General features: G+C 46.9%; 1 protein-coding gene across 10 annotated transcripts; it reads left to right on the top strand.

The window, feature by feature from the left end:
• The first annotated feature begins 448 nt into the window (after nt 1-448).
• On the top strand, nt 449-25,590 carry PFKFB2 (6-phosphofructo-2-kinase/fructose-2,6-biphosphatase 2). 10 transcript variants are annotated; one of them, XM_032878166.1, is made up of 17 exons: nt 661-797; nt 1,819-1,929; nt 7,378-7,503; nt 8,018-8,114; nt 8,534-8,600; nt 8,730-8,804; nt 9,165-9,221; nt 10,114-10,238; nt 12,398-12,605; nt 13,103-13,249; nt 14,012-14,116; nt 14,876-15,005; nt 15,764-15,826; nt 16,288-16,352; nt 16,995-17,174; nt 23,311-23,379; nt 23,592-25,590. In XM_032878166.1, exons 2-16 carry the CDS (start codon nt 1,839-1,841, stop codon nt 23,347-23,349), a joined length of 1,575 nt encoding a protein of 524 aa, XP_032734057.1. In that variant the 5' UTR covers nt 661-797; nt 1,819-1,838; the 3' UTR covers nt 23,350-23,379; nt 23,592-25,590. The 10 variants fall into 10 exon arrangements, with proteins under 10 accessions (XP_032734053.1, XP_032734057.1, XP_032734056.1 ...); XM_032878165.1 differs by having other exon boundaries at nt 16,995-17,186; XM_032878162.1 differs by lacking the exons at nt 661-797; nt 23,311-23,379 and adding an exon at nt 449-638 and having other exon boundaries at nt 16,995-17,186.
• Nucleotides 25,591-26,348: the final 758 nt, after the last annotated feature.

The raw sequence follows: 26,348 nt of genomic DNA, 5'->3' as shown, positions 1-26,348 counted from the left end.
TTTGCCTCTTTTGACTCCTTTTGTGATCCATTTTTTTTTGCTGAAGCTATGTTCCTTTTTTTGTTTTTCGAAACTACCCGAACAGATGGTATAGCATAGGAGGTAGGAACGAGGATAACGGCGACGAGTAGAAGACCACTGGAGTACGCGGATGGGTCCGGGATGAAAGAGTAGTTGATTTTCTGAGGCTACAGTGTCTGGCCGATGGGTAGGATGCAAACAGCTAAGGTGTAATCAGCTCAAGTACGGTGGTAGCTCACGTTAGCAACGCACCACCTTCTAAGGTTCCCGTTCCAATTTATGGATCTAACAAGGTCCTCTGAGATTCAGGGAGGAAAGCGTTAACCTCCACAACGTTTCAGTGACCAAAATGTCACATCCCCTCCAGACGTCGGTGTCGTCCACTCTCGCGAGAGTATGAAAAAAAAAAAAAAATCCTGCATTTTATTAACCCCGCCCCCAGCCCGATGAGTTGCCTAGCAACGAGGCAACCAACCTCCACAGCGTGAGGAAACTTGGGAGCTTGCGATCTTCAGGCTTCGGTTTCTTCCACCTTCGCGAGCTAGCGTCAGCGATTCCGATTTGAGCCCCGCCCCAGGGAGCCTGCGGGCGCGGGATTGGCCGATGATTCTCTCCAGGTGAGGACCGACGCCAGGGTGGCGGAGCCTGACAGGGGCACGTGATTTGCCGGCTACTGGTGTGCCGGGCCCGGACCACAGTGTGTCAGCTCCTGTCCGCAGCCTAACGGGACGAGTGCCGGGGCCACTGTCGGGAGGGAGCTTAGGAGGGATCGTAGGGTGAGCGGAGGCTGTACGGCGCCTGGAAGGGCCGGGGCGGGCGGGAGGAGGGGGCCTGCGTACACCCGGGTGAGGTGCGGGGTGGTGATGCTTTGCAGTTTTCGCGCAAGTGCCGGCATTGCTGGGAGTGCGGACGTTCAGGCACCGGCAGCGGCGTCTGGTGGTTGGGTTGGAGGATTTGTGTGGTCAGTGGAAGAACAGTGCAAGGTCCTTGAAGCAGCAGGACCTCCGGTCCTCACGAGCCCCTTGTCTGGGTGTGCGGCGTGAGCACAAGGCTATCCCACCCCGGTTCGAGTCAGGACTTCTTATGCAGCGGGTGACCTTGGGGAAGTTATTTACCACCTCTTTGCGCCCCAGTGTTCTTACAGACTGCGAACCGAGGGATAGATGGGAAGAGGGTGCAGGGCAAGGGCTTGAGAATGAGAACACTCGAGGAGAAATGGTGACATGCTAGGGTCGTCACGGGGTCCAGTTACAGTTTTTCCTTCAGGGAACATGTTTGGGATTTCCTCACTGCTCCCACATCTGCCAGGACTGAATTCCTGCCATTGGACTGCGGTGACTTTATGCTAATGAACTCGATCTGTTTGCAACCCACCTCATCCCCCACTTCTGCCAATACTCTTCCCAGCTTTTTAAGCCAGAATCTGAGGTCAGGAAGGAACTTGGATAAGCTACCTGATTTGATCAAACTTAGCTTTTCAACCTGTAAATTGGGTGAAAGTAACAGTGGTAGCAGAATATTACCTATGGAAGGATTATTAGAAGGACTGAAGGAGCTAATTTATGTGAATGTAACTCCTAAGTCAGCATTAAAAAGGGAAGGTTCTACTGCAACTCAGTCTATAGATTAGGAAACAGGGCTCGGGAGGACTATCAAAGGGCATGTAGCTGTTAACTCTGAGCGAAAGGGCTGGGCTTGACTCTTGGCCCACGATTCTTTCATTTCTACTGCACCTGTCTTCTTCACTGAGTGTTTGGAGGGATGCCTCCTTCCTTACATTCCTTTTGTCCCTTTCAGACATCTACTGAGGAGCTGCCATGTCTGGGAATACTGCTTCTTCATCACAACAGAACAACAACAGCTATGAAACCAAGGCCTCCAGTCTTCGAATGTCAGAGAAGAAATGTTGTGAGTCTGGGGAAAGAGGAGGGGCTGCTCCCTCCCAGGATTTTATCTTAGGAGTGTAGTTGTAGTCCTAGACTTTGATGTTTGGTGGGAGTGAGAGAGAATTCTTTGACATGGGAATTTAAAACCAAGTCTACAAGGGGAATTTCTTGTGTGAAACAAGTAGGCCCCGTGAAATGTCTGTCACTGGGGCTAGACTGCAGGTCTTTGACTGTCTCGTGGGGAGACCTGCACACTCGACTGATGTTGAAAGTTACCCACTCGGTGATTAAGGCAGAGTGGCAGGCGCAGGAATTACTTAGGGCTGATACTGTTAACAGTTTCCCTTTACCTGGGGGGCTAAGTTTTTGTGAAGGTGTGGCTCACTGCAGAAATTGCAGGTAAGAGCCAGTAGGAGTTCATTTTGGCAGGCCTCTGGGGGAGTTAGGTCTGCCATCTGACCTCTCACTCTGACTTGGGCACCCTGCTCTCCCTCAGGGTTAGCCTTCGCATTTTGCAAGCTGTTTTTCCTGCAGGTTCATTTCTCTAGGGACAGGTTTCACCAGAGCCTTTCCATGCCAGTTCTTTAGACAGAGATGGCAGGTGGGTTTGCAGAGAAATGAAGCATCATTTCTTCTCCCCTGGCACCTGCATTCCTAACCCTCATTGTAGCTCGTATGGGCAAAAAGTTCTGGGCAACTGGCCCCTACAATTGTGGGGGAACCTCAAGGAATGCTAACCCTTGCCCTTGCTTCCAGATGCACTTTTCCTGTGGAACCCCGTTTGTCAGTTCTCACTTCATTGGTCATGTAAATAGGAGGTGGAAACAGCCAGCCAGCATGAGACCTGAAATCGTGTCATGTTCAAAGCTTTCCCCAGAGTCTTGACCTTGATGTTATATCCTTGTCAGTCTCATGATTAATGATAATCTCTTTTCATCTAGCACTGATGAAGCTTGCTGGGCTTTGCGTGGCAACAGAGGCAGCTTTTTGGATGTGATACTGGGGTTGGCACACCTGTGTGATTAGGGTCTCCTTTCTCTGCCAGGGCAGGAAACCAGGTACTGAGGAAGAGTATCCTATGGGAGATAACTAGTATAGCACAATGTTTGAGTGCAGCCTTGGAGTCAGACTGCCCGGGTTTGAATCTTGGTTTTATTCCTTCCTAACCATGTGCCTTGAATAAGATGCTTATCCTCTCTGTGCCTTAGTTTGCTTATTTATAAAATGGGATACTAATATTGTCTTCCCCTAGAACAATGTGAGAATTAAATGAGTAAATATAGGAAAGCACTTAGAAGAATGTTTATAGAGCTAAAGTGTATTTTAAGCCCCTGGTGACTTTTCATTGCATATAAACGGAATTATACTGTAAAAGTTATACTGTGAGCTCACTATTTATAAGAGACCTATGAAAGATTAGATTTTCAGTAAAGAATGTTTTCTCCTCTTGCTCGACAGTATCCTAACCCAGATTTGAGAGCACTAAAGCGAGGTGCATTCATGTTATTGGGACACTTGATCCAAAAGAGTACAGAGAGCAGGCGGCGACACGGGCTGCACAGAGCCCAGCATCAGCTGTATTCTCCAGAGAGACCTACTCCGTGTCATTCAAACTCTTCTGCAGGTTTTCTGCCTTGAGGGCTCTCGCTAGTCAAGGAGGCAGTAATCCCAGGTCTCCTTTCTATCCTCTAGACTCTGCACTCTGATTTCTCCTCTCCAAGCTCCACTCTCTTCTCCCCTGCTGGGAGCATGGGGTGGGGGGTTTGTCCTGACTCCATCATCATTCATTTACCTGCCCCCTTCTCTTCTCCCCTCGTGGGTTGGACTGGGAGACTGCTGCAGCCATAGTCAAAGGAGAAATACAGTCGTGAAGATACGTGTTAGTTTATTTCCTTCTCTCCATTGCTGGCCCTTATGTTGGAGCAGGCTCCCCTGCCCGCTTCGTGCTCATACCCAGTGGTTGCTTTATTAATAGCTCAGCCACTATCCCCTTGCTGCCAATTACACCTGTGTTGCCTGGCTCCACTCTGGGACGTGCCCGAGCTGGAGGACTGGAGAAGGACTTCGGGGAGTCAGAACCTCCAAAGGAGCATTACTGGAACTTCAGCTGCTCCAGGGACGGGGGTGATGGGTGGTTGCTGGCCTAGGTGCCTGTAAGGTGCTCAGATGACCGGTTTCTGGGCATCTTAAAGGCACCTCAGGAAGTAGGCAGGTGGGGACAGGGGTGAGTGTGTACATGCTTTTCTTTGTTTCTTTTATCCTTTGAGATTTTGAGTAGGTCTGAAACAGACAAGCTCTCATGTGCTTTTCCCAATTACAAAAGCAATACGTGTTCATGAAAAATTCAAACAAAACAGAGAGAAGTGAAAAGTAGAAAAAAAAAATCTCTCACAATTTCTCCTGTCCCTGTTAAGTTTATTCTTCGCAATATCTCCTGGTGTATTCTGTTAATGAAAATAGGTTCACACTGTACATATTCTATTCCACTATTTTCCTCTTTTTTTTTTTTTTTTAACTCATTATATTGTGGAGGGCTTTTTGGGGGGTGTGTCTATAAATCCACATTTAGCTCTTTCTGCACAGTATTGTATTCTATGGATATTCCAGCCTCCCCCGGTGGACACTTGCCCTGTTTTAGGTTTTCCACCATCACAAGCAATGCTGCAGGAGCGTCCTTGCCTATATATCTTAGCGTGTTTGCACTAGCAGCTTTTCCTACAGAAGGAATCAGAGGAGCTCTGTGTTGATCAACATTACGAATTTATTCTCCTAAAAAGTTCTGTATTGTAGCTACTTTTAATATTTCAAAGTGCATGGATAGAAATTGGGCATTGTCAGCTATAGGTGCATTGGTTCACTAAAACATGAATTTTCTCAGTGTTTAGCCACAGAACTTGGGTATTTCATGCCTGTCAGACAAATAGCGGGAGATAATTAGCAGCTTTATGACCGCTGCATATTTAAAAAGTATTGGGTCTATTTAGAACAAATTGTGGAAGAAGGCCTTGTTCATGAAAAGGCCGGGAACTACTACCACTAGTACTACTATGCTGGAAATCACTACTACTAGTACTACTACTAGACCACCTTTCAGGATTAGATTAGAGAATTTAGTCCTACTTATCACAACATATCCCTTGGCCAGGTGCTGACAAGAGCTGGTGGCTGGGACTGATGGGGCAGTCATGAAACCGAGAGTCAAGTCAGAGCCTTGACCTTGACTTTGTACTGTGTAATTGTGGGCCAAGCTCTTCACTTCCCTGGGTTTGCGTTTTTCTGTTTGTAGGAGAGAAGTTATCAAGCCGTCAATTCCTCTAAGTATGTTCCTGAGGGAGAATAAGTTTAAGGTTGAGAAAGTGAGTTAAATCTTTGTTTAAAGAAGGTAGGAGAGAATTTCAGGATTGAAACAGCTCTTCATTTTATGCTGAGGGATATGTTACATTGTCTCTGAAATTAACCAGCTTGGACTATCTACTCTTCAAATTAAGGTGGTGGTGGTTTTGTTTTGTAACAGGCAGGACAGAACTTTCCTAATTTTGTCAACCCTGCGGTTTGAGATAGGAAGTGTGTTTTAGTTTTGTACTCTGGAACATGAGAAGCCCAGAGGTGGGAGGTGTGGTGCCTTGGGATGTCCTTAGAGACCCCTGTTTTCTTTTGCTCTTAGCATTCTCTGTCCATTTGGGTAAACATGCAGCAGCTGGTCCCCTGCTTAGCTTCAGAGCAGCTTCCAAGCATCAGTTCATTTTTAGCTTTAGGAAGGGTCAGAGGACCTTTGCGGGAAGCGCCTAATGGGCTGGAAGTTGTGGACAAAGCCGCCCCAGAAGTGCAGGTAATGAGGCACATCATGGGGGATTAAGCAGAGCGTGGTGCTGAGCTGGAGAAAGTGAAGACTCAGGAGGATTTTACTACTGAAAGGCGAGCAGCTGTATCCAGGCGGACCTGTTGAGGGTCAGGGATCAGGGGTTCATATCAGCTGAGGCTGCAGCCCTGCCCTTGTGCTCCCTATTTGGACACAGATGAAAATCACTTATCTTGCTCCTTGCCTACTTTGGAGAAGTCCCTGCCCAGGCCCAGGAATTGTCCATGTGCTCAGCGGGTGAAGGACTAAAGGCCAAGTCCTCTGGCCCCAAGTCTGGGCATCTACTCCTCCCTCACCCCTTGGGGCCACTGGTTTCTGGGTACTTCTTGCCCAACACCCCTAGGAAACTCTCTTCCTTCTGAGATCTGTCCTCTACCCAGGCCCTTCTGCTCACTTCTCCAGTGAGATCTGTTGAAAGAGACTTTCCTATGCAACTACCTCAGTTTTACTGAATTGTTTCTTAGCCTTACGGGGCCACCTTGTCCCAGAGCCGAGAAGCAGTGGCACCCAGCAGGGCCCCTTCCGGAAAACAGTGTGGGGAAGTGGAAAGCAAAGGTGGCTCTTTCCATTTCTCATCCCTGGGCAAGCCCTCCTCTCACAGGAGCTTTCAGAGCCTGGGTCCTCCTACCCAACGTTGGTTGGGTCCAGTCCCCAGGGAAGTAGCTGGCAACCGCGGAGACCCCGTCCCCCTGCTCCTCTGTGGCAGAATGGGCAGGGAGGAGCCCCCCCCTATAAGCAAGCTGCAGAGGGAGCATGGGCTCTGGCTTCTGGTGCCAGCTCTGCCGTGACTTGTCCTATGTCCTTAGGCAAGTCACCTGACCTTTGATTGTCCAGTTTTCTCCATCTGTCCACTGAGTCCTATCTCCATTCATGAGCATTCCTGAAATAAGTTTCGTAAGGAAGGACGGACCAGTGACTGTTCCTGCTTCTGAATGTGTTGCTTTCAGACGGCCGTTGAGGCCGGCTGGCCGGGATGCCTTGCAGGCTAGCTTTACCGCGAAGCTTCCTGAGGGGCCTTGTCAGAACTTGTGTCAAGTAAATAGGCTTTGTCACAGTCTGAATCTCACTGTGGTTTAGAAATTCGGACTTAAGCTTGTGTCCTGAGCACAAAAGCCAAAACAGCTGGAGACCAGGCTCTTTTTATACTGGGCAAGCTAGCTCTTGCCCATGGCTCTGAAGGGATAGATGGGATCCTCCGGATAGAATCTCTGTTGGACCTTTTGTAGCTGGCTCATCACTGGAGAAGCTCCAGGCCTAAGGCGTGCCTCCACAGCTATAAATTCTTGTGTTATTAGACTTTCTTATGTTAAGGAAGGTGCCATGGTTCTTATCTTTCTAATCCTTTACACTTTTTCCTCCACGCACCTCTGTGGAAACTTTGCATGTGTGGGGAAGTAGTGTCTTGGCTTGGGTACTTCTTGGAAATTTACATGACCTTTTAGTTCTCTTTTAGGAGATTGGACTGATAGTTCCTCTATATGCCATCCCAGTCTTTGCCTGGCTTTGCTGAGGTGTAGAAAGATTAAATGAGGTTATTAAATGATGTTACTAGCCCAGTGCACGAACCTTCACAGCTTCTAGCCATTCAGTTGTGTTCTCTTTCCCCTCTAGCGTGGGCATCTTACATGACCAACTCCCCAACTCTCATCGTTATGATTGGCTTGCCAGCCCGAGGCAAAACCTATGTATCCAAGAAACTCACACGGTACCTCAACTGGATTGGGGTGCCCACCAAAGGTAGGTGCAGGTTATTTATTCCTTGGGAAGGGAAATGATTAGTTCTTGGGCCTCCCAGGCCTCCGGAAGACCTGTTCTCCTTGGCATAGTGATTACGGTGTGCTCCTGGCAGAAATAGTGGTAGATTCCTGATTTGCTGGATTTATTCCCTGTTTACAGACTTGTTTCCTCTTGGCCTGGGTAGACTGGCCTAGATTTAACAGCATGCCTTTGATGGTATAGGGCTTTACCTCCATAGAGATCATCTTGTCTAATCCTAGCAGTATTCGTGTGAAGTAGCCAAAGTGGCTGAGGAAATTGAAACTCAGACAGTTTAAGACTTGTTCAAGGACTAATACGTCTGAACTTGAGTCTAACTTGACTTTTAATCTGGTATCATTCCCAACATACCATGGTGCTTTTTTTTTTTTTTTTTTTTTCATTTCCTTGGCCACCCTGACATTAGACCAAGAAGTCTCCTTTGGTGGGGCCTTTGTATTTTTTCACTACTGAAGGCTATTGGTGTCATCTGCAGTGTTTAATCTTGGGGTATATCGGCGTGAAGCAGTCAAGTCCTATAAGTCCTACGACTTCTTCCGGCATGACAATGAGGAGGCCATGAAGATCCGCAAGTGAGTCTTCTTGGGCCTGGCCTCCCGGCCTGCTCTTTCTCTGCCATCACAAGACTAGATGTGGCAGGGCTCGGTTTTCCTTTCAGTAAATATCCTCTGGGGATTTTAACAAAGGTTATTTGGCGGACGGGTCATGTTGGCTTGGGTAGGTAGAAGAATAGGCTCAGGGAGAAGCATGTATGTTTAGGGTAAACCTATAGAGCGATACTTTATATGCGTGGGGAAGGGGAAAGATACAGGACAGTGTTAAAACCTCAGTGGGGAAGTTGGAAAGTCTAGTTAGGGGGAAATTTTGACCCCTGGGAAAACTTCAGCGGGAAGGGATGTGACTCCTCCAGCAACCCAGCTGTTCATGTCTCTGGCTGTGCCTGCACTTGATCTGGCACCATTCTCGCTGGTGTCCTCTGTTTTCGTGGCAGACAGTGTGCTCTGGTGGCGCTGGAAGATGTGAAGGCGTATCTCACTGAGGAGAGCGGGCAGATCGCGGTGAGCCTTCCCTGCCTCTTCCCCATCCTGATCTCCGCCCAGGAGACTGCACAGCCTCCCATTGGATGTGCCTTGGTGGGATTCCAGTTCTCTTGGCCCCCTCATCTGCTTTGTGGCCTCTCTCCCCAGGTGTTCGATGCCACCAATACCACTAGGGAGAGAAGGGACATGATTCTGAGCTTTGCCAAGGAGAACTCCTTCAAGGTAGGGTTTGGCTCCCTGCTGGAGGAAAGGGAGGAGTGGAGGTGGGGAGTCAGGAGGGACGTGAGGATCTCTTTGACTGGTGAGTGAGGACAGGCTTGGCTGTCCTTTCCTCTCGTGGGGAGTACCCCCAGTCCTTGAGTGTTTTCTTTCAGGTCCTTTCTCAGCCCCTTAGCCTGTATGTCCAAGGCCCTGGGGATGTGGTAAGAGCTATTTTTCAGTGAAGAGGCCTTGAAGGCCACTTCCATGAAAGAAAACCCTGGGGGATGTGGTGGCCGTGGTGGGGCAGGTGTGAGCACAGGCTGTTAATGAGCAGCCTGGGCACTTTGCACTCATTTGTCACTGCCTTCTCTCCCTGGCCAGGTGTTCTTTGTGGAATCCGTCTGCGATGATCCTGATGTCATTGCTGCCAACATCCTGGTGCGTGACACGCCTGCATACCATCACCTCCCTGTCCTTTCTGCCGCGTATTGTGCGTGGGGGGATGGGTGAGCGGGGAGAGTCAGCTGGCCAATGAAGAAAGAAACAGACGCATTCCACAGTGCAGGATGGTATTTTTGGTCTGCCAGAGCACCATTCATACTTCTGCAGTCTTCCCTTGGGAGAAGAAATTGAGGCTCTGAGTTAGAATGAGCTGTTGAATGGAACCCAAGACTCAGACCGTGGCTTTGGCCCTGTGTTCTGGGTACCAGCTGGGTGCTGAGACCTAGGACTGCCCTCAGAGTAGATCGGCCCCTTCACTCTCTGTCAGGGCCACTACTAGGAAGGTCATCTGTCCCACTACCTTCACACTCAGGTCAGTGCTGTGTGCACGGAGTACCTTGTGCCCTGTATGGTCACGGTATAAACCAATGCCCATTTGATGGGTTGTACTGTGCTGTGTAGACATGGTGTCCTGGTAGTGCTTTCCTAGCAGTGTGGGACTGTGAAGCATCTGAGAAGGGACATCTGGTCCAAGTCAGGCATGCATCTGATCAAGCACCCTATTCTGAGTGGTCGTACAGAGAAATTGAAGCCCATTCTGTGTTCCCAGCAGGGCACATAAAGGGATTGGGGCCTAGGAGTAGTTTGAGCTATGTGAGTGCCTCAGTCCTTCAGCCAAGGGCAGGCACATGACTGCCCAGTTGTCTTTCCTTTCTTGGTTGCCAGGGTCACAGGACAGGGAGGGGGCGCTCAGTGAACGGGGATTGCCAACAGCTCCAGTGAAAGGGCCCTTCTATGCACTTCCTTCTCTTTATTTAGCATTGGCTCTTTGCAGGAGGGTTGTTAAGGGCACACCTCTGACCAGGCCCTACTCTCCCTATGATTCTAGGAGGTAAAGGTGTCGAGCCCTGACTACCCTGAAAGGAACAGGGAGAATGTGATGGAGGACTTCCTAAAGAGAATTGAGTGCTACAAAGTCACCTATCAACCCCTTGACCCAGACAACTATGACAAGTAAGGTTTAAGGCCATGGTTTGAAGGGCCTGAGGCAGGGGTCTTATTGGAGAAAAGGGCCTTTCTCCCTCTGACCTCAAACTTTCCTCTGACCACCGGACCTCTCATGTTTGCGTCATGCCAGAGAAACAAGAGTGGATTTGTAGCGGCCATGTAGGCTGCATCTTACACTTGAACAGTGAAGTGTTTTTAGCATCAATTCCTTCTTTCTGTTCTCTACAACAAGATTTCTCAGTCTCCACATGGCTGACGTGCTGTGCTGGCTAATTCTTTATCACGGCCATCGGGGGCTGCCTGTGCACCGTACGATTTGAGCAGCACTCCTGGCCTCCACTTATCAGATACGATAATACTCCCAACCTGCGATGAGCCAGAATGTTTTCAGACATTGCCAGGTGTCCCCGGGGAGCAAAATCAAGTAGTTCTAATCTAGGATGTTGTAGGATATCCCTCAGAGATGTGTCTTCGGCTTTTGATCAGTTTTTAAAATTTACTGTGTGTGTGTGTGTGTGTGTGTGTGTGTGTGTATACATATCTGTATATATATATACTGTAACACATATCTATTAGTATGTAAGTATATTTATTACAGAGAAAAGAGTAACATAATATAGAAATATGTTTACATAAACCATAAGTTACATGTATGGATACATGTATGTTATATGTATATATGATGTATATATGATGTTGTATATATATGATACATATAATACAAATAGATAAAGTAAAAATGTGTAACAGACATGAAAATATATATGAAATATGTATATGTATGTACATATGTGTGTATGTGTGTATGTATACATATATATATAAAGCATGTAAAGTCCTTAAGAACATGCCTGAGTCATCAGAAATGTCTGATTGGTGCTAGCCATTATCCCTTGGGGTAGTGTCTGTTGGCAGTGTGGTATGTAGTATGGGTTAACTTCATGTGCCTGAGGTATAAGAGCCATAGTAAAATGTCAAGTCCATGTTGAAGAAAGGTGAGTACACACAGAAACCTGGAGAATGTGGCTACGCAGTTAACAGCTGTGTTTGAGTGAGATACAGCCCCGTGGCCAAAGAGATGGCAAGATAAGTGTGCATAGCTCACTGTTCCATTGTTAGAGGTCTGCTTCATGTTTGAGTCTTTTTTTTTTTTTTAATTTTATTTATTTATTTGTCAGAGAGAGAGAGAGAGCGAGCACAGGCAGACAGAATGGCAGGCAGAGGCAGAGGGAGAAGCAGCCTCCCTGCTGAGCAAGGAGCCGGATGTGGAACTCAGTCCCAGGATGCTGGTATCATGACCTGAGCCAAAGGCAGCCGCTTAACCAACTGAGCCATCCAGGCGTCCCATGTTTGAGTCTTTAAATTCCTTCAAGTAGATTGCCCAGAATGTTTGAAGGTGTTCCTTAATATGGAGATTGAAAACCACTGTTGTAGAAATGGTGTAATTGTATATTCTTCTACATAGAAGTCCTATATAGAAAAACATTCTACAACAATGTGTGTGTATGTGTGTGTGTGTGTTTATAGGTAGTATTTCTGATGGTAGGGTTTGGTTGATTTTTATTTGCATCATTCTACCTTTATTTGAAAATTTTTTGGAATAAGCATTCGTCATTTTTTAAAAAATTAAATTCAATTAGCATTGATCATTTTTACAATGAGAAAAATTGATGAGGCAACCACTGTGGACGTACCTCTGAGAGAGGCATGATTAGGCAGGTGCAGGGGACCTGTAGAGATCTCTAAGGTTCTGCTGCCTGCTGCGCTCCCTACTGGCAGTGCCATTCCCCGGCCAGCTCCTGACCGCCCCGGATAGGGGTTGGGCTTCTCACCAGACTCCAGGGTTAGCAAAATTGTCAGGTCACCTCGTCAAATCCTTGACGGAAAGCCTCAATTCTTCATCTCCTACTTCTCTACACTCCTTGGCACAGTATGGGTACTGAAGAAATGGCAGGCTGGCTGGAAATTTGGGACATCTCACTTCATCTTGGGTCTGAGGTGTGATGTGTCTCTAACCAGTTGGTTCCTTAAATGTGGGTTGGCTCTGACAGGAGAGGAGGAAGAACTACCTCAAGCCCACAAGTAATTATGGGAATCCTTCCCTTCCCGCTCTTATCCTCAGATTTTCATTCCCAGGGATTCTCTTTTCTCCTTCTCTGTCCCAGGGATCTCTCTTTCATCAAGGTGATAAATGTGGGCCAGCGATTTTTAGTCAACAGAGTCCAGGACTACATCCAGAGCAAGATAGTCTACTACCTCATGAATATCCACGTGCAGCCTCGCACCATTTACCTTTGCCGGCATGGAGAAAGCGAGTTCAACCTCTTGGGGAAGATTGGGGGTGACTCTGGCCTCTCGGTGCGGGGAAAACAGGTGAGGCGCCTGGCAGCCGGCTGGATTTCCCAGGCTTAGAGTTGGAGAAAGAGCATGGTAGAGGGCATCTCTCTCTCTCTCTCTCTCTCTCTCTTTTTTTTTTTTCCCCTGAGGTCATCTCTCTTATCCCCTTACTTCTTCCTCAGTCCCGCTGGGGCTGCGGCTGTGGTTTCAGATAATCAAGCAAAGGCTGAAGACCTCCTCTTGTCCACCAATTCTGGCTGTGTTGTAGTGTGGTAACTTGGAACCCCTCCTGTTGTTCACTCAGCTGTCAGATATTTATTGGGTACAACTTATGTGCCGAGCACAGCACAGGATGCTCCAGGGGAAGTTCATTTCCTCTTGGGTTTATCAGAACTGTGTAGCACCTTTTGGATTTTGACCGTGGTCCTACACGTTGTTCCTTATAGGCCAAGTTAGCAATTGTGTGTGTGTGTCTATATGTGCACGTGTGCACGTGTTTGTCTCCTTTTAAAATTTTTAATCTCTGACCCCAGTTTGCCCAGGCTCTAAGGAAGTTTCTGGAGGAACAGGAGATAGCAGACCTCAAAGTGTGGACAAGCCAGCTAAAGAGGACTATCCAAACCGCCGAATCCCTGGGTGTGACCTATGAGCAGTGGAAGATTCTGAATGAGATCGATGCTGTGAGTAGGAATTCTGATGGCTACAAAGCCAGTAAGTGTTATTCAGGCAGGAACTCTCAGAGATCACAATATGGGCAATTTTATCTAGAAAACTAGAACTACCAGGTAGTAGTTCTAGTCGGGGGGTGGGAACAATTGCATCCTAGTCAGGGTTTCCTGCCTGTTTGAGGTCCTGTGCCAGGGACGGGCCCAGACCAATCTGGGACTAGCGCCTCTGACATCTGGGGACAGTGCAGCTCCATTTTGTTCCTTTGGATATTTTTCTCCCAGAAAAAAGAAATAGCTAACAACTCACTTCTTTAATTTCTGCTTAGATCATTTGTCAGCTCTTCTGGAAAATTCCTTTCCAAATTTTTTCTTGGCTTTCTCTGTCCTTGAGCGCAAAAGCAGGCATTTCTTTTTCTTTTCTTCCTCTGTACCTTTTTATGCCTTCTGCAAGAATTTTCTAGTCCCTTCAGTTTCTCCTCCTTCTCTGCTTCCTGTTCCCTTTAACCTACTGACTTTTCTTGGACCTTTTAACTTCTCTGAAGTAGTTGTAGCAAGTGGCAGCTTAAGCTCGAGAACCCACGTCCTCTGTGCAGTGGCCCTCCCCCTGCCCGTCCCAGCCACCAGGGCCCGTTGGTGGCACTACAGGCTAGGACCTAGCACAGTGCTGGGCACGTAATAAGAAGCCAGGATTCTTTAATGTCGCCTCCGTTGTGTGTGTTGGGGTGGGGGCGTGTGTGTTGCTCTCCCTCCTGCAGCCGGTGTGGCTCCCTGCAGGGCGTGTGTGAGGAGATGACCTATGCGCAGATTGAGAAGCAGTACCCAGACGAGTTCGCGCTTCGAGATCAAGAGAAATACCTGTACCGGTACCCTGGTGGGGAGGTGAGATTTCCCTTCAGGTGGGGCGACTGCCGCAGCAGAGGCTGGGGGTTTAGCTTTAATTTGGGGAAAGGATTAAATGGGACGTGTTGGGTCTAGAAAAGGTAGTCAAACCATCGTGTCGTTTTGTCCTCCGACTTTGGGTCACAGTGTGTTTAATTCAGGTTAGTTGAATATCTCATTAAGATCTCCAGGGAAAAGGTGACAGGATGTCTTGTATGTTGATTAATTGTAGAATCAGCATCTTCTTTTTTACTTCTTTTTTTCGTTCTACTCTCTCAGTCCCACCCCGACTCAAGCAGGTATAGGCCCCCGAGTCAGTATGTGGGGTGTGAATGACCTCCCTGTCATCTTGCGCATTTGAGGCTGTTCTCTGGCCTGAGGGCCTTCGTAGTCTAGAGCCATGGGAGGCCCAGGTAACTAAAACCAATGGCAGAGGTCCAGGAAAGCCCTAAGGGCCTCTTGTTGCCTCATGTGCTGCCTGTTCATCTGTGGGAAGGAAAAAAGACACAGGCTGAGTTCACATTTCCTCTTTTTGACCTGTAGCTTTCTCGATCTGAATGTTGCTCTTAAAAGGTCTGAGGATTCTCAAGAGATCATGGGGCTGGGGGGTGTTAGCAGGCGACATGAAGTCGCTGACCCTCCAGGAGGAAAGCCAGCTGGGGAAGAAGGAGAAGTAGCCTCCTGACTCCAGAGCCAGCCACTGACTTGGCTGCCAGCCTGTGCCTGGCCCCCTACCAGTCGGCCTCACTTCCCCCACAGTCGTACCAGGACCTGGTACAGCGGCTGGAGCCTGTCATCATGGAGCTGGAGCGTCAGGGCAACGTCCTCGTCATCTCCCACCAGGCTGTCATGCGCTGCCTGCTGGCCTACTTCTTGGATAAGGGTGCAGGTGACATTTGAGGGAAGGGCCAGGGGACACATTCATGGGGAGAGGGCTGGACTAGGGGCGACACAAGGATCCCAGGCAACAGAGCCTCCCCCTCTTCCACTCAGAGTGGGGTACATTCTTCGGACAGCAGTGTGGGGCTCCTAGCAGCCACTGGGCCAACTACTCACTGAATTGACCCCTCTGGTACAAAAGCCCCCAGTGGAGAGTGGCCGCTGCTGGAGCTCCTTAATCCTGCTTGGCTAAAGGGCCAGAGTTCAGCCGTCCCTCCTGGCAGGATCAGAAAAGTGGCTGAACGTTCACAGCCTGTTATTTGACTCCAAGGAGGGTGGTGTCTTAGAAGCATCTTCATCCTTTGGATTCATCATAGGACAGTTTCTGGGTAAAGCCATAAGGAAGTTGCTGGCTTTTCTGACCCTTCCCTTCCCTTCCTGATCTATCTGAGCTGCTGGGCAGCCTGCACGTGGGCCTTGGGTACACCCAGGTGGGCCACGATCTTCCCTTCCACCGGCTGCTGGCTACTCACTCCTGTTTTGCCTGCATGGAAGGATCTAAAATGGCTTGCTTTCCTTCCTTAGCCTCTTAGTAGCGTGGGCAGCTTCTTTGGTGGCCATCCTATTAATTGTCTGGGGTTTAGGGGAGGAACTGTACAATTCTAGGTCAGGGTGGAAAAAACTCATGAGCTCCTTAGATTCTCTCGCTAACTTGACCTTAATCCATAGTACTAAGAGACATCTCTCACCCGGTCCTTCTCTTTTCAGATGAGCTACCATATTTGAGGTGTCCCCTTCATACCATCTTCAAACTTACTCCTGTGGCCTACGGTAACTATGATCTTAGCAGCTGGGCAGGAGGTGGGGATTGAAGAAAGTCAGGCTATTTGATTTTTCTCTGAAGTTTGTCTGGAAGTTCAACTTTATCATCCCTGTGTAGCAGGGAAATTCCATCAGTGCTTTCCATTTTTAAAAGGACGTATGGGGGCGCCTGGGTGGCTCAGTCAGTTAAGTGTCTGCTTCAGCTCAGGTCATGATCCTGGTCAGGTCCTGGGATTGAGTCCCACATCAGGCTCCCTGCTCAGTGGGGAGCCTGCTTCTCCCTCTGCCCCTCCCCTTGCTCATGCTCTGCATCTCTCTTTAATAAATGAATAAAATCTTTTAAAAAAAGGATATATGTATATATTTAGGAATATATACATTCTTTTATGGTATGTTTTCCATACTGAATCTAAGGAATTTTCCTTGGAGATTTTTTTCCTGAAGGCTTTCTCTTTCCTCTGCTTCCTCAGGATGTAAAGTGGAAACCATAAAACTCAATGTGGAGGCTGTGAACACGCACCGTGACAAGCCAACCGTAAGTACTTTCCCCAGATGAACATGCAGGTTCCCTGCCACCTTGAGTCTTTGAACCTTTGACATCACAAGACTGGGGTTTTGTTTATGTACAAAAGGGGAACACATCCAGAACTCATGTCCTATGTAGTCTGCTTATTTCCAAAAGGAAGAGATGTTGGAATTACTGCTTTTTAAAATTAGTCCCTCTTTCATGAGTCTTAACCTTGAAAGTTGGCTCCTGGAAATACAGTTAAATTTGGGAAATGTTTGGCTGAAGTCAAATACAGATATTCCCTTCACCCCGCCCCCAGGAGTGCTCCCTTTAGAAGTAGGACCCAGAAGAGCCTATAAGGTGGGGTCAAGAGGTATAGGGTTTATTTCTAGGTCTGTCCTGATGACCTGTGTGATCTTAAGTAAGCCCCTTCCTTTTGTGGGTCCTCCTTCCTCCTTTGGAATATGATGCTCAAGGAGCTGCTCCTTCTTACAACCCTTTAGCTTCCTGGGACTAGGGCTAAGGCCATGGCCCATGTCTTAGGAGAGACTCTGTCTGCAGAGGAACAGGAGTGGAGGAAACTGTTGTGGTTACAAGCATTATTTAACCTGTATGAGTGAGCTTTTGGCTTGGCTTTCATTTGTGTGGTGTCCCTCCATTTCCAATCAGAACAACTTCCCCAAGAACCAAACCCCTGTAAGGATGAGAAGGAACAGCTTTACGCCTCTGTCCAGTTCGAATACAATAAGGCGTCCAAGAAATTACAGTGTTGGGAGCCGGCCCCTCAAGCCCCTCAGCCCTCTCCGTGCCCTGGACACGCAAGAAGGGGCCGACCAGCCGAAGACCCAAGTCAGCATTCCGGTGGTGTAACCGTGTGTCCCCTCCAGGCTTGGCCTCCTGCCCTTGTCACTAAGCACCAAGGAGTCATTTAACTTTCAGCCCCCACCCCCAACACCCCACCATGGATCTTAACACAGAACGTGAGCTCATGTGTTTCCAGACCAATCTTAGCGGTTCTCCAGAGTGAAACATGTCCCCCCACCCCGGGGCAATTTGACCAGCGGGTGTTTTAGGACACGTCCTCAGTTGGGGTGGTCTGGAGGAGGAGGGAAAAGGATACACTCCCCTGGGTGCTTAGCATAGCTGGGTTTGAGGTTAAGCCTGCCGCATAGACTTGGTTCTTGTCCCTGGTGTCTAAACTCCTCACATCTTTGTGTTGGTAAAGTCGGGGGTGGGGTGGAGGGGGAGACAGAGCCCATTTTTCCTTCACCTTTGTCTCTTCAAGGTGTGCTTTACTCACAGTCCTTACTTGCCTGCTTTGTTCCCCCCTTGCTCACCTGCCCTTTGGACTGTCCAGTGTGATGCATGGCATTGTCATCGTGGTGTCTGTTGAGGAGGGAAGGGGTGGTTGGCGAGAGAGCAGTCTAGGCTCTGTTGGTGCTCTCTGCAGGGGGCCTCAATGGATCCAGACTGGGGGAGCTTTTTTTCTTTCCCCTCTCCTTTCCTCTCAAGCCAGGTCCTGAAAGGGTCAGCCCAGGCTGCAGACCATCCACAGATGTTCTGGGGCCTGCAAGTGGACGTAGGGTGAGAGCTCGTGCCTCCTCTCACGAGCCAGTGCTAAGTCTGCGAGGCTCTGGGGGACTTGGGCCCGAGGATGTGCGAAATATCTCGGTTGGTATTATTCACTTCAGGAGCGAGACATGGGTCTTTCTGGCAGCTGTGGAATGACGTTTAGGAGAATAGGACGTTCTCGAGCTCTTGCAGGGCTCTCATAGGGCAGGCATGTCTTTTGTCAGTGGCTCCCAGCTTTGCCAGCCACAGCACCTTTCCTGCCGAGGCCAGTGACCTCTGGGGCTGTTTAGAAGGACAGAGATGAAAGAGTCACCACTGACACTGGAATTGCTCAGGGCAAGTGGCAGAGAAGAGTTCACTAGTGCTTTTTATTTTCCTGTAATGTTCAACACTCTACTCTCTATCTTAAAAAAATTTTGCATGAGCAAAGTTGTGTGTGTATTGTTTTTTTTTTTTCCCCTAAATGTGGAAAGACCTGGCCATGAATTTACTCTCCCTCACTGGTGTATTCTTTTATTTCATGTTGGTGTCCAGGAGTCTTTGGGACCCTGAGGGGTCTAGCTCTTAATTATCTGGAATTGCCCATTCACTTTTGTCATTTTATTTTCTCTGTAGGGTTAACCAGGAAACATTTAGAGCAGGGGATTCTTAGCTCCTTGGTGCCCCCACCCCAGTTCTGTACATAAAACATGAATATATGTGCAGTTTTCTGAGAGAGAAGTCACTTTGCTCATGATGGAATGAGTCCCACCTTAAAGTTACCAATTGTCTTTCGGAGGAAACCAGCGAGAGCAAGTGACCTATTTGCCAAGGGTCTTTTTGTTTGGTAAAGAAGACCTTTTCTCATGGTTCTTGTCCGGGAGCACTCATTAGAATCCTCTGTAGAATTTTCGAAGCAAATACAAGCTCCAGTCCACTCCAGGCTTAATGCGAACTCAGAACCTCTGGGGTTGGGGTCTGGACGTGTATGCGTTGAAATAACTTCCCTGAAGGTTCTGATTCATATTCAAGGTTAGCTGTGGGGAGAAATACTTGGGCTAGTTCCTTGGACAGATCATCAACCCAGGAATTCTGAATTCCTTTTGGCTCTGAAAGGACAATTCTCTAGAGTTAGACGTCTGAGCAGATGACAGTGTTACACCACGTGACCCCCTTGAAGGCAAGCTGCTGTGTTTTAGAGGGCTACTCTGGGTTCTCGTTCCATCTTTAACTTTCTACACTGCAGGGTGATGTGGAACAAATCGCTGGGTGAGGAAGTGTCCTCGGGTAATAGCTGGGAGTGTTCAGCACTCTGGATAAAGGCACAGAGATAAAACCAGTAGGATATAAACGTTATCATCACAGGCAGCTGACTTGTGACCTTGAGTCCTTCATTCTTTTTTTTTTTAAAAAGATTTTTAATTTATTTATTTGATCCAGAGAGAATGAGATCACAAGTAGGCAGAGAGGCAGGCTCCCCGCTGAGCAGAGAGCCCGATGCGGGGCTCGATCCCAGGACCCTGAGATCATGACCTGAGCTGAAGGCAGAGGCTTAACCCACTGAGCCACCCAGGCGCCCCCCTTCATTCTTAAGTCCCAAGTAGAGTAGGACATCACAGTGTTTCCAGTGGCTGCTTGCCAGCTTCTGGTCCTCAGTGCGTCTGAGAACAGAACTGCTGTTCCTATTTGGCTGCTATATTCTGGGTACATGGTGTCTTTGTGGGGCTTCAGACTGGGTGGGGGCGCTGATGGTGATTGGGTACATAGAATTGGAAGAAAAGGTCGTTGCCCTGAAGAAGGTTATTTTTAGAGACAGGGTATATAATTTATAATAAATGAATTTTTGTGAACGAGCAACACATTGAGTCTGTAACTGTGGGCATTGAAGTGGAGTTCCAGATTCCTTCAGACTAAAGGGGGGTGGCAGGTGAGAATCCTTCCCCTCCCAGTGAGAATGAGATATGGTCTAGGCGGCATGTGGGGTGCTTTTACAAGGTGGCTTCATCTAACCTTCCTTGGCTGGCAGCACCCTTAGCCCAAATGATTATTCATCCCCCCACTCCCTCCCCCCCCACCACCCTGCCGTGCGCCATAAGAATCATTCAGAGCTAAGGAATGACAAGCAGGAGCATTTTGATCCAAAGACTTTGGATTTGGGCTGTGCATATTCTTAGTGAGAGGAGGATTTTCTAACTCATGAGCATTGTGTTATCCTGTTGTAAACCGTGGCCGGAGCCACAGGTCACCGGGATGTTCACCGTGGCCCTCAGCCTGCTCCTTACTTTCCCACTCTCCCCCCTGTGCTAGTTTGCTTCTCCCAAAAGAGGAGCCTGAGGTAGTCTTTTTAGTCTCGGGGCACACAAGAAATTAGAACTTGACTGTAGCATTCTTCAGTTCTAGAGCAGGAGCCCTCCAGAGAAGTTTCTGCAGGAAGAAGCCAGGAGGATACAGAATGGCATAGAGCTCTTCCTCCAAATTTTAGAGAAGTTCTACTTTCTATCTTTTCTATCCTCCTCTTCCTTGCTTACTGAATGTGTATTGGTAGCATTTGCACACTGCTATAGTTATGTCTATGTCACAGATTCTACAAAGAAAGGATGGATTCCAGAGCACCTTTTGCTAAGGCTTTTGGTTTCATTGTGGGAGAAATAGGTGAAGGCTTTAGTATTTCATCTATTAAATTACTTAATTTAGTAAATGGGGAAAGGAAAATCCCTGTATATTTTATTTTGTTGCTTGGAAACTGAGTGATGAATTTTGTGACACACGTGAAAGAGGAATCTGAAGCAGATTTGGAGAACTAGCTTCGCTTGTCTCTTAATCCTCAAATTAGAATTTCCTTCTTATTAATCTGTATTGTCTTTGGTTTTGTTTTGATAATGGGACTGTTTTACATTCAGCTGCAAAGCAGAACTAGAAAATCTTAAAAACATGCATTGTGTAGGGGTCTGCCCTATCTTACTGTCTCTGGGTTTGTTTGTTTCTCCCCTAAGGAGTTAGAACTAGGAATACGTGTCTGCATTCCCAGGCTGAACGGACGAGTGTTTCCTTTGAGGTTCTGGTGTTCCTCTTTGCAGCCCACAAATGGATCTGCAGAGGCACCTGTATTCTCAAGAAACGTGACATAACTTTGAAAATAAATCCATCTTACAGTTTTTCTCTGAGTAGGAGGTCTAGGTTTTGGAGAAATTCATTGGTGCTTGGGGTAGCAAAAGGAGAGAGGGAAGAATGTCTAATGATGCAGAAAACTATACTATATCTGTGTTACACAGCCTTACAGACATTCCATTGGTTCTCCTGAGTTCAGAAGTCATGTTGTTTTTGTTTTCAAAAAATTTGCTCAATTTACCCAGTTTTCCTAGCACATATTTTGACATGGTCATGTTTTAAAATATTTTAGTTTAAAAAATATCTAACACTTGAGCCAGGTTGTGACATTGGCAGGATGGATCTCTGACTTCCCAGAGAGGTGATTCAGTCATCAGAAGTATGTCCAGGAATTTAATATGGATGCATACTGTCCGGAAGACTGTATCTAGTAGCATCCACATGCTTACCGACTGGCAGGCCCTGGGCGAGTCTGTATGCTGACTGACTGACTGACAGACTCCAGTAGGGTCTTGCAATCTGACTGTCTTTTTTCTAATTGTACCAGTTAGTAATATATATATATATATACACATATATATATATATGTGTGTATATATATATATTACTATATATATGTATATATATATTACTATATATATATAGTAATATAGGCATATTATTGTAATTTTGTGTCTCTTGCATGTGTCCTCCAAAGAAAGGAAGTAAACACTTTACCTTTTTTTCAGGGGGAAGTTCTGTACTTACCGATTTCTTTTAAGAGTAGCAGCCAAATTCTCATCATTTTGTAGAAAATGAAGGTTGAACTTCACTTCTGTGTGATATTTTGCAAACTTGGTGAAGGAAATACCCCCTCAAAGCCAGAAATTATTACCTCTACCTGCATTCGTTCTTCCCACTGCCCCACCTCTAGGCAGGATTTCCCTTTCACTGTCTGCTGATGAACCTTCTGTGTCCTCAGCTTCCCTGTCACAGGATAGAGCGGTGGCTAATGCTGCTGTTTTCAGTCTGCCATGGGTTTGGCTTTTATTCATAAAATGTAATAAATAAAGATGCAAAGGAAAGTTTGCGTTTAAAAATTGATCTTAGGAGTTGGCAAAGGTATTCTTTCCAGTCAACCTTTCACTGGGGATCTAGTGTTTTTGTACTTGAGTTGCTTGTATACATTTTTTTTTTATTGTGTTGAAATAACAAAATCCACTCGTTCTGCTCTGGTGATGGTTTTCCTGTGGCAAGAGCGAAAGACTGATCACCAGCTGTGCCCCTTGGAGGGGGTTGGAAATGGTTGAGGGGAAGGGACTGAATTGGGAAGTCACGTACGAGAGTTATCCTGCAAATCCACTTCCTCGGCACAGCTCTGGTGAAAAAGGAATGTGAGTCCTTACCAGCATTCTGATTTAATCTGGTGACACTGATATCAAAATATGCCACTCAGAGCCACATAAGGTGTGTATAACTGTATTTGAAATGTGCTTTTCTGTGTGTGTGTGTGTGTGTGTGTGTGTGTAGAATCGGTAAATAAAAATGTTGAGTAACTCGAACCTATCAGAAGGCTTCCGGGTTTTTGTTTTGTATTTTGGGTTGTGTTCTCCACCCACTCCCCCTACCTCCGAAACCGCGGTCGGGCCTCAGAGGAGCCAAAGCCAGTTGGTGTGGGCATGGCTCTCTTCCACCACCTTCTGGGAAAGATGGGAAGGACATTATGGAAGGCACGTGAACGGTGTACTTTTTGGCACCTCTACAAGAATTAAGAAAAAATTACCTTTGCCCGAACCGTACTATGAATCCCGTTAACCACATGTAACTCATTATCATAAAGGAAAAAGTATGGAGATCTCTTAGAATTTAGTGGGCTTTTCCTTCCAAAACATGACCCGTCTGTTCTAAACAGCTTACCATCAACAGAATGAAATGACAATTAACTTCTGGGATAGGAGATACGGGTGGAACTGTGTCACCGCCTCACGCCTCATTCATGTCAGCCCGGCAAAGAGCAGGAACTCCTTAGACATGCAGCCTCTGGGGCCTCGTCACGGGGTCCCTGAATTAGAATCGCCACCTTAATAGGATGACCAAGTGATTCCCAGGCACATTTAATTGACGCTTGAGAAGCACTCCTCTAGGGGGAGGAATTCCGCACGAAATACTCGGTCTTAGTTTATGGGAAATCAGTTTATGATTTGTGCTCTGACGAATTTCAGAAGGTCTGGGATAGCTACAACCGTAGAGACCCTCCTCAGAAGCCAAGGAGCCCCCGACTGCAAAGCCATTTGGTCAGCATGGTCCTTTGGCTGATAGTAGCCTACGTGCTCTCCTTTTACCACAGGATTTCCTGCAGCTTCTACCTCCTATCTTGGGTGTATAGCTTAGTGCCCGGTCCAACGTGGTTACAAAGGTTGGTTTCTCAGGGAAAGGAGCCTGTGACTGTACTGTTGGAGTTTGGTAAAGGGTAAAGGGGTGTGTGCCCGCACAAATGAGGGTCCGTGCATGTGTGCGGAGGTGGGGCTGTGGGCAGTGGGGGAGCAGCGGGAGGGTGGGGGAGGGGCTCTGCTTCACTTTGATTTGATTTTGGCAGTGGCATAATTACTTTCTCTCTCTGGCTCGTAGGCAGAGACGGGGTTGGCTGTGCACAGGCACTCTTCAGCGTCCCTCACACCGCTTTGCTGATGATGTAAAGGTTGAAGCCAGACCCCTCCAGGATCTACTACAAGGCTGTTGATGGCAGCCCCACGGGGGCTCTATCAGGAAGTTAAGCTGGGTTTGGACATTTGAGGCCACCAAAATGAGGCCTGGAAAAAACATTACATTTCTTCCCCTCATGCCTAATGGGAATACGTGTTACACGGGAAAACTTAAGTGCCCTGTGCCTCAAAACATCTAACAGCCCAACCCGATCAGTTCGTATGATCTCTTTGCTGGGTGTGACCCCAGTTGGCCAGTCTTGTTCCTTTTCGGCCTTTAACTTCCTACCTGCGATTGTATCCCTGGCTGCCTGTTCTTTTCTGGAACGCAAATGGCACCTCTTCAGACTTGTTTCCGAGTGAGAGGGCTGCACTACCACGAGCCTATTCTGTGCTGTAAGAGCTGGTCTCTGCGTCCGTTCCAGCGAGCAGGCTAGAGGACCTTATATATATGTTAGCCGTCCCTTTTCTGTCACGTTGGAAATGAGACAAATTCAGCAGGTGAGTGGAGGGTATCTGAGAAATTCAGTCCCTGTAATGTCTCTTCTGCGGTGGTGGAAGGGCAGCATCAATTGCCTTTTCACAGAGAGAAGTTTTTCCTTGTTCCAGGCCCTGTAAGGGCAGGATCTGACTGCAAGGCTCCCCAGAATGGGTCCCTGTCTTCAAAGTACCCTTTTCCGAAGTAGCTACTGTATTTCCTACCTGATGCTGCATCCCCTCACAGCGGCAGAGGGAGGCGCCATTCTCCAGTGGTTGGGAATGAGGGTTGGAGAGAAAAGTAGGCGCTATTGACAGGACCTGAAGAAGTGAAGAGGGTTCCTTGGGAATCAACTGTACCAGGGAGTTCTTGCTTCAGACCAGGTTCAGGGGGGCATGGCTTTCTGTGGGGTCTGTCACTATGATGCGGTCTCTATGAAAGCTGCGGATGTGGCTTTGAGAGCAGCTGGTCTTCTGATGCCTGCCTCTTAGCTAATTGTCTCTAGTGGGGTCTCCTGGTCATTTATATAGAACACTGGGGCAAGGGGTGGGCTGGGGGAGACCCCAGTCTTTGAGGCATCTGTCATTTGGCTTCCTGTAAAGATAAGCCAGGTAATTCTCTAGATCAGTGTGATTCTCTGTCAATGTGATTTTGATGTCAATACTCCAATAGAGGGAATAGAAGCTCCAAAAGATAAATACCTTACAAGCAAAATTCTTTTTTTTTTTTTTTAAAGAATAGTAAGTTTTTTAGCTTTTTAAATAATTTTTCCCTTTCATGCAGAATACCCTCTTGCTGGGCAAGAGGGTAAGTAACAAGAAAAGAAAGAAATGCATTTTTTCCCCAAATGGTTCTTTTATACTGTGGTTGATATGGGGCTCCCTTACCTAAGATGTGATGAGCTGGGCTGCGGGCAGTTCAGCATCCCGGAACCAGGAGCTTATTTTATACGCACAAAGCTGCCTTCAGAAAGGCTCCTGACTCTGCTCTGTAGCCGGGGATTTTCATCTGGCCTCTCTGAGCATGCGGAACTGTCACTATTTTGTTCTTGTGCTGCGGGTTTCTTTCTGCATCTAAACGCAGTGTCTGTTGATGATCAGATAATGTTTTTACTTAGTTATTTATTCATTCATGTGTGATATTTTTAAGTCCCATGTGAGTGTTTGCATGTGTTTGATCAGAATGTAAGATAATTGGTGTTGCTGTTTTTTGGTAGAAATTGAGGTAGTTTGAGATTTTTAAATGTGATGTCCATAGTATTACCTTAAATTAAATTTCTAAGGTCTAGGTGTCTGTCTTCTGTAAAAGGATGGCAACGATGTTAAGGCACGGCAGATTTCTTTTGAGTACTCTTTTCCTCGTTGATTTATAAGTATCAACCAAGAGATGCATTTCTCTGGAGAGAAGTTTATCTCCTGGATAAATAAAATCATGCTAAAATATGTCAGTAATCTGTATTTCTTTGTAGTAAGAAATATAATAAAAGTTATTTTTAATTTAAAGATGTAATTAATTTTTGAAATCACCACAAAATGGGATAACATTTGGTACATTATACATATGCAAAATATTAATAACATCATGCAAAATGTCTTTGAAACTAACTTCTTGACAATGATTCTCAAAATCTTAGATCATATGTATATTTCCAGCTAGTGTTTGAATTGGTGACTCCTGCCTTTATCAAGTTACACTGGCATTTCAAAATGATATCAGTGGGATCATTATTGCCATATACTATTAATTAAATGAATTAACAATGAATTTGTTAATTCATTTAACAAATCTTTAATGATCATCAGTTGGTTGTTATGCGGTGAGTAAAACCCAGTCCTTGTTCCCTGGCCTTAGAAAAGATCTCCAAGCACTTTTGCAGGTGTTAGTCTTACCCAGCCATCAAGCCATCATTTGTAGAAGGACAAGCACATCTGGGCTCATTCTTACTTCACAAATAGGTGAATGAACACCCTTATTAAGTGACTTACCTTGACACTGATGGAGTTCTTGTCAAAGCCCATACCTCAGAACAAGGTAAATGGTAAGAAGTGTAGCAGTGAGGGCCCAACAAACATATAACATGCTTTTTTAAAATCTAGCTAGAAACTTCATAAAGATACCCAATTAGAATGACTCCTTAGAGAGTGCTCCATTGTTGGGTGACGGTCACTATTTGGCTTATTTCTGTAGCCTTAATTATTCCCTCAT

This window comes from Lontra canadensis, unplaced genomic scaffold, assembly GCF_010015895.1.
Source record: "Lontra canadensis isolate GAN:19392208 unplaced genomic scaffold, GSC_riverotter_1.0 scaffold63, whole genome shotgun sequence".
Classification (NCBI taxonomy): domain Eukaryota; kingdom Metazoa; phylum Chordata; class Mammalia; order Carnivora; family Mustelidae; genus Lontra; species Lontra canadensis.
This window is presented reverse-complemented; position numbering and strand designations above follow the sequence as displayed.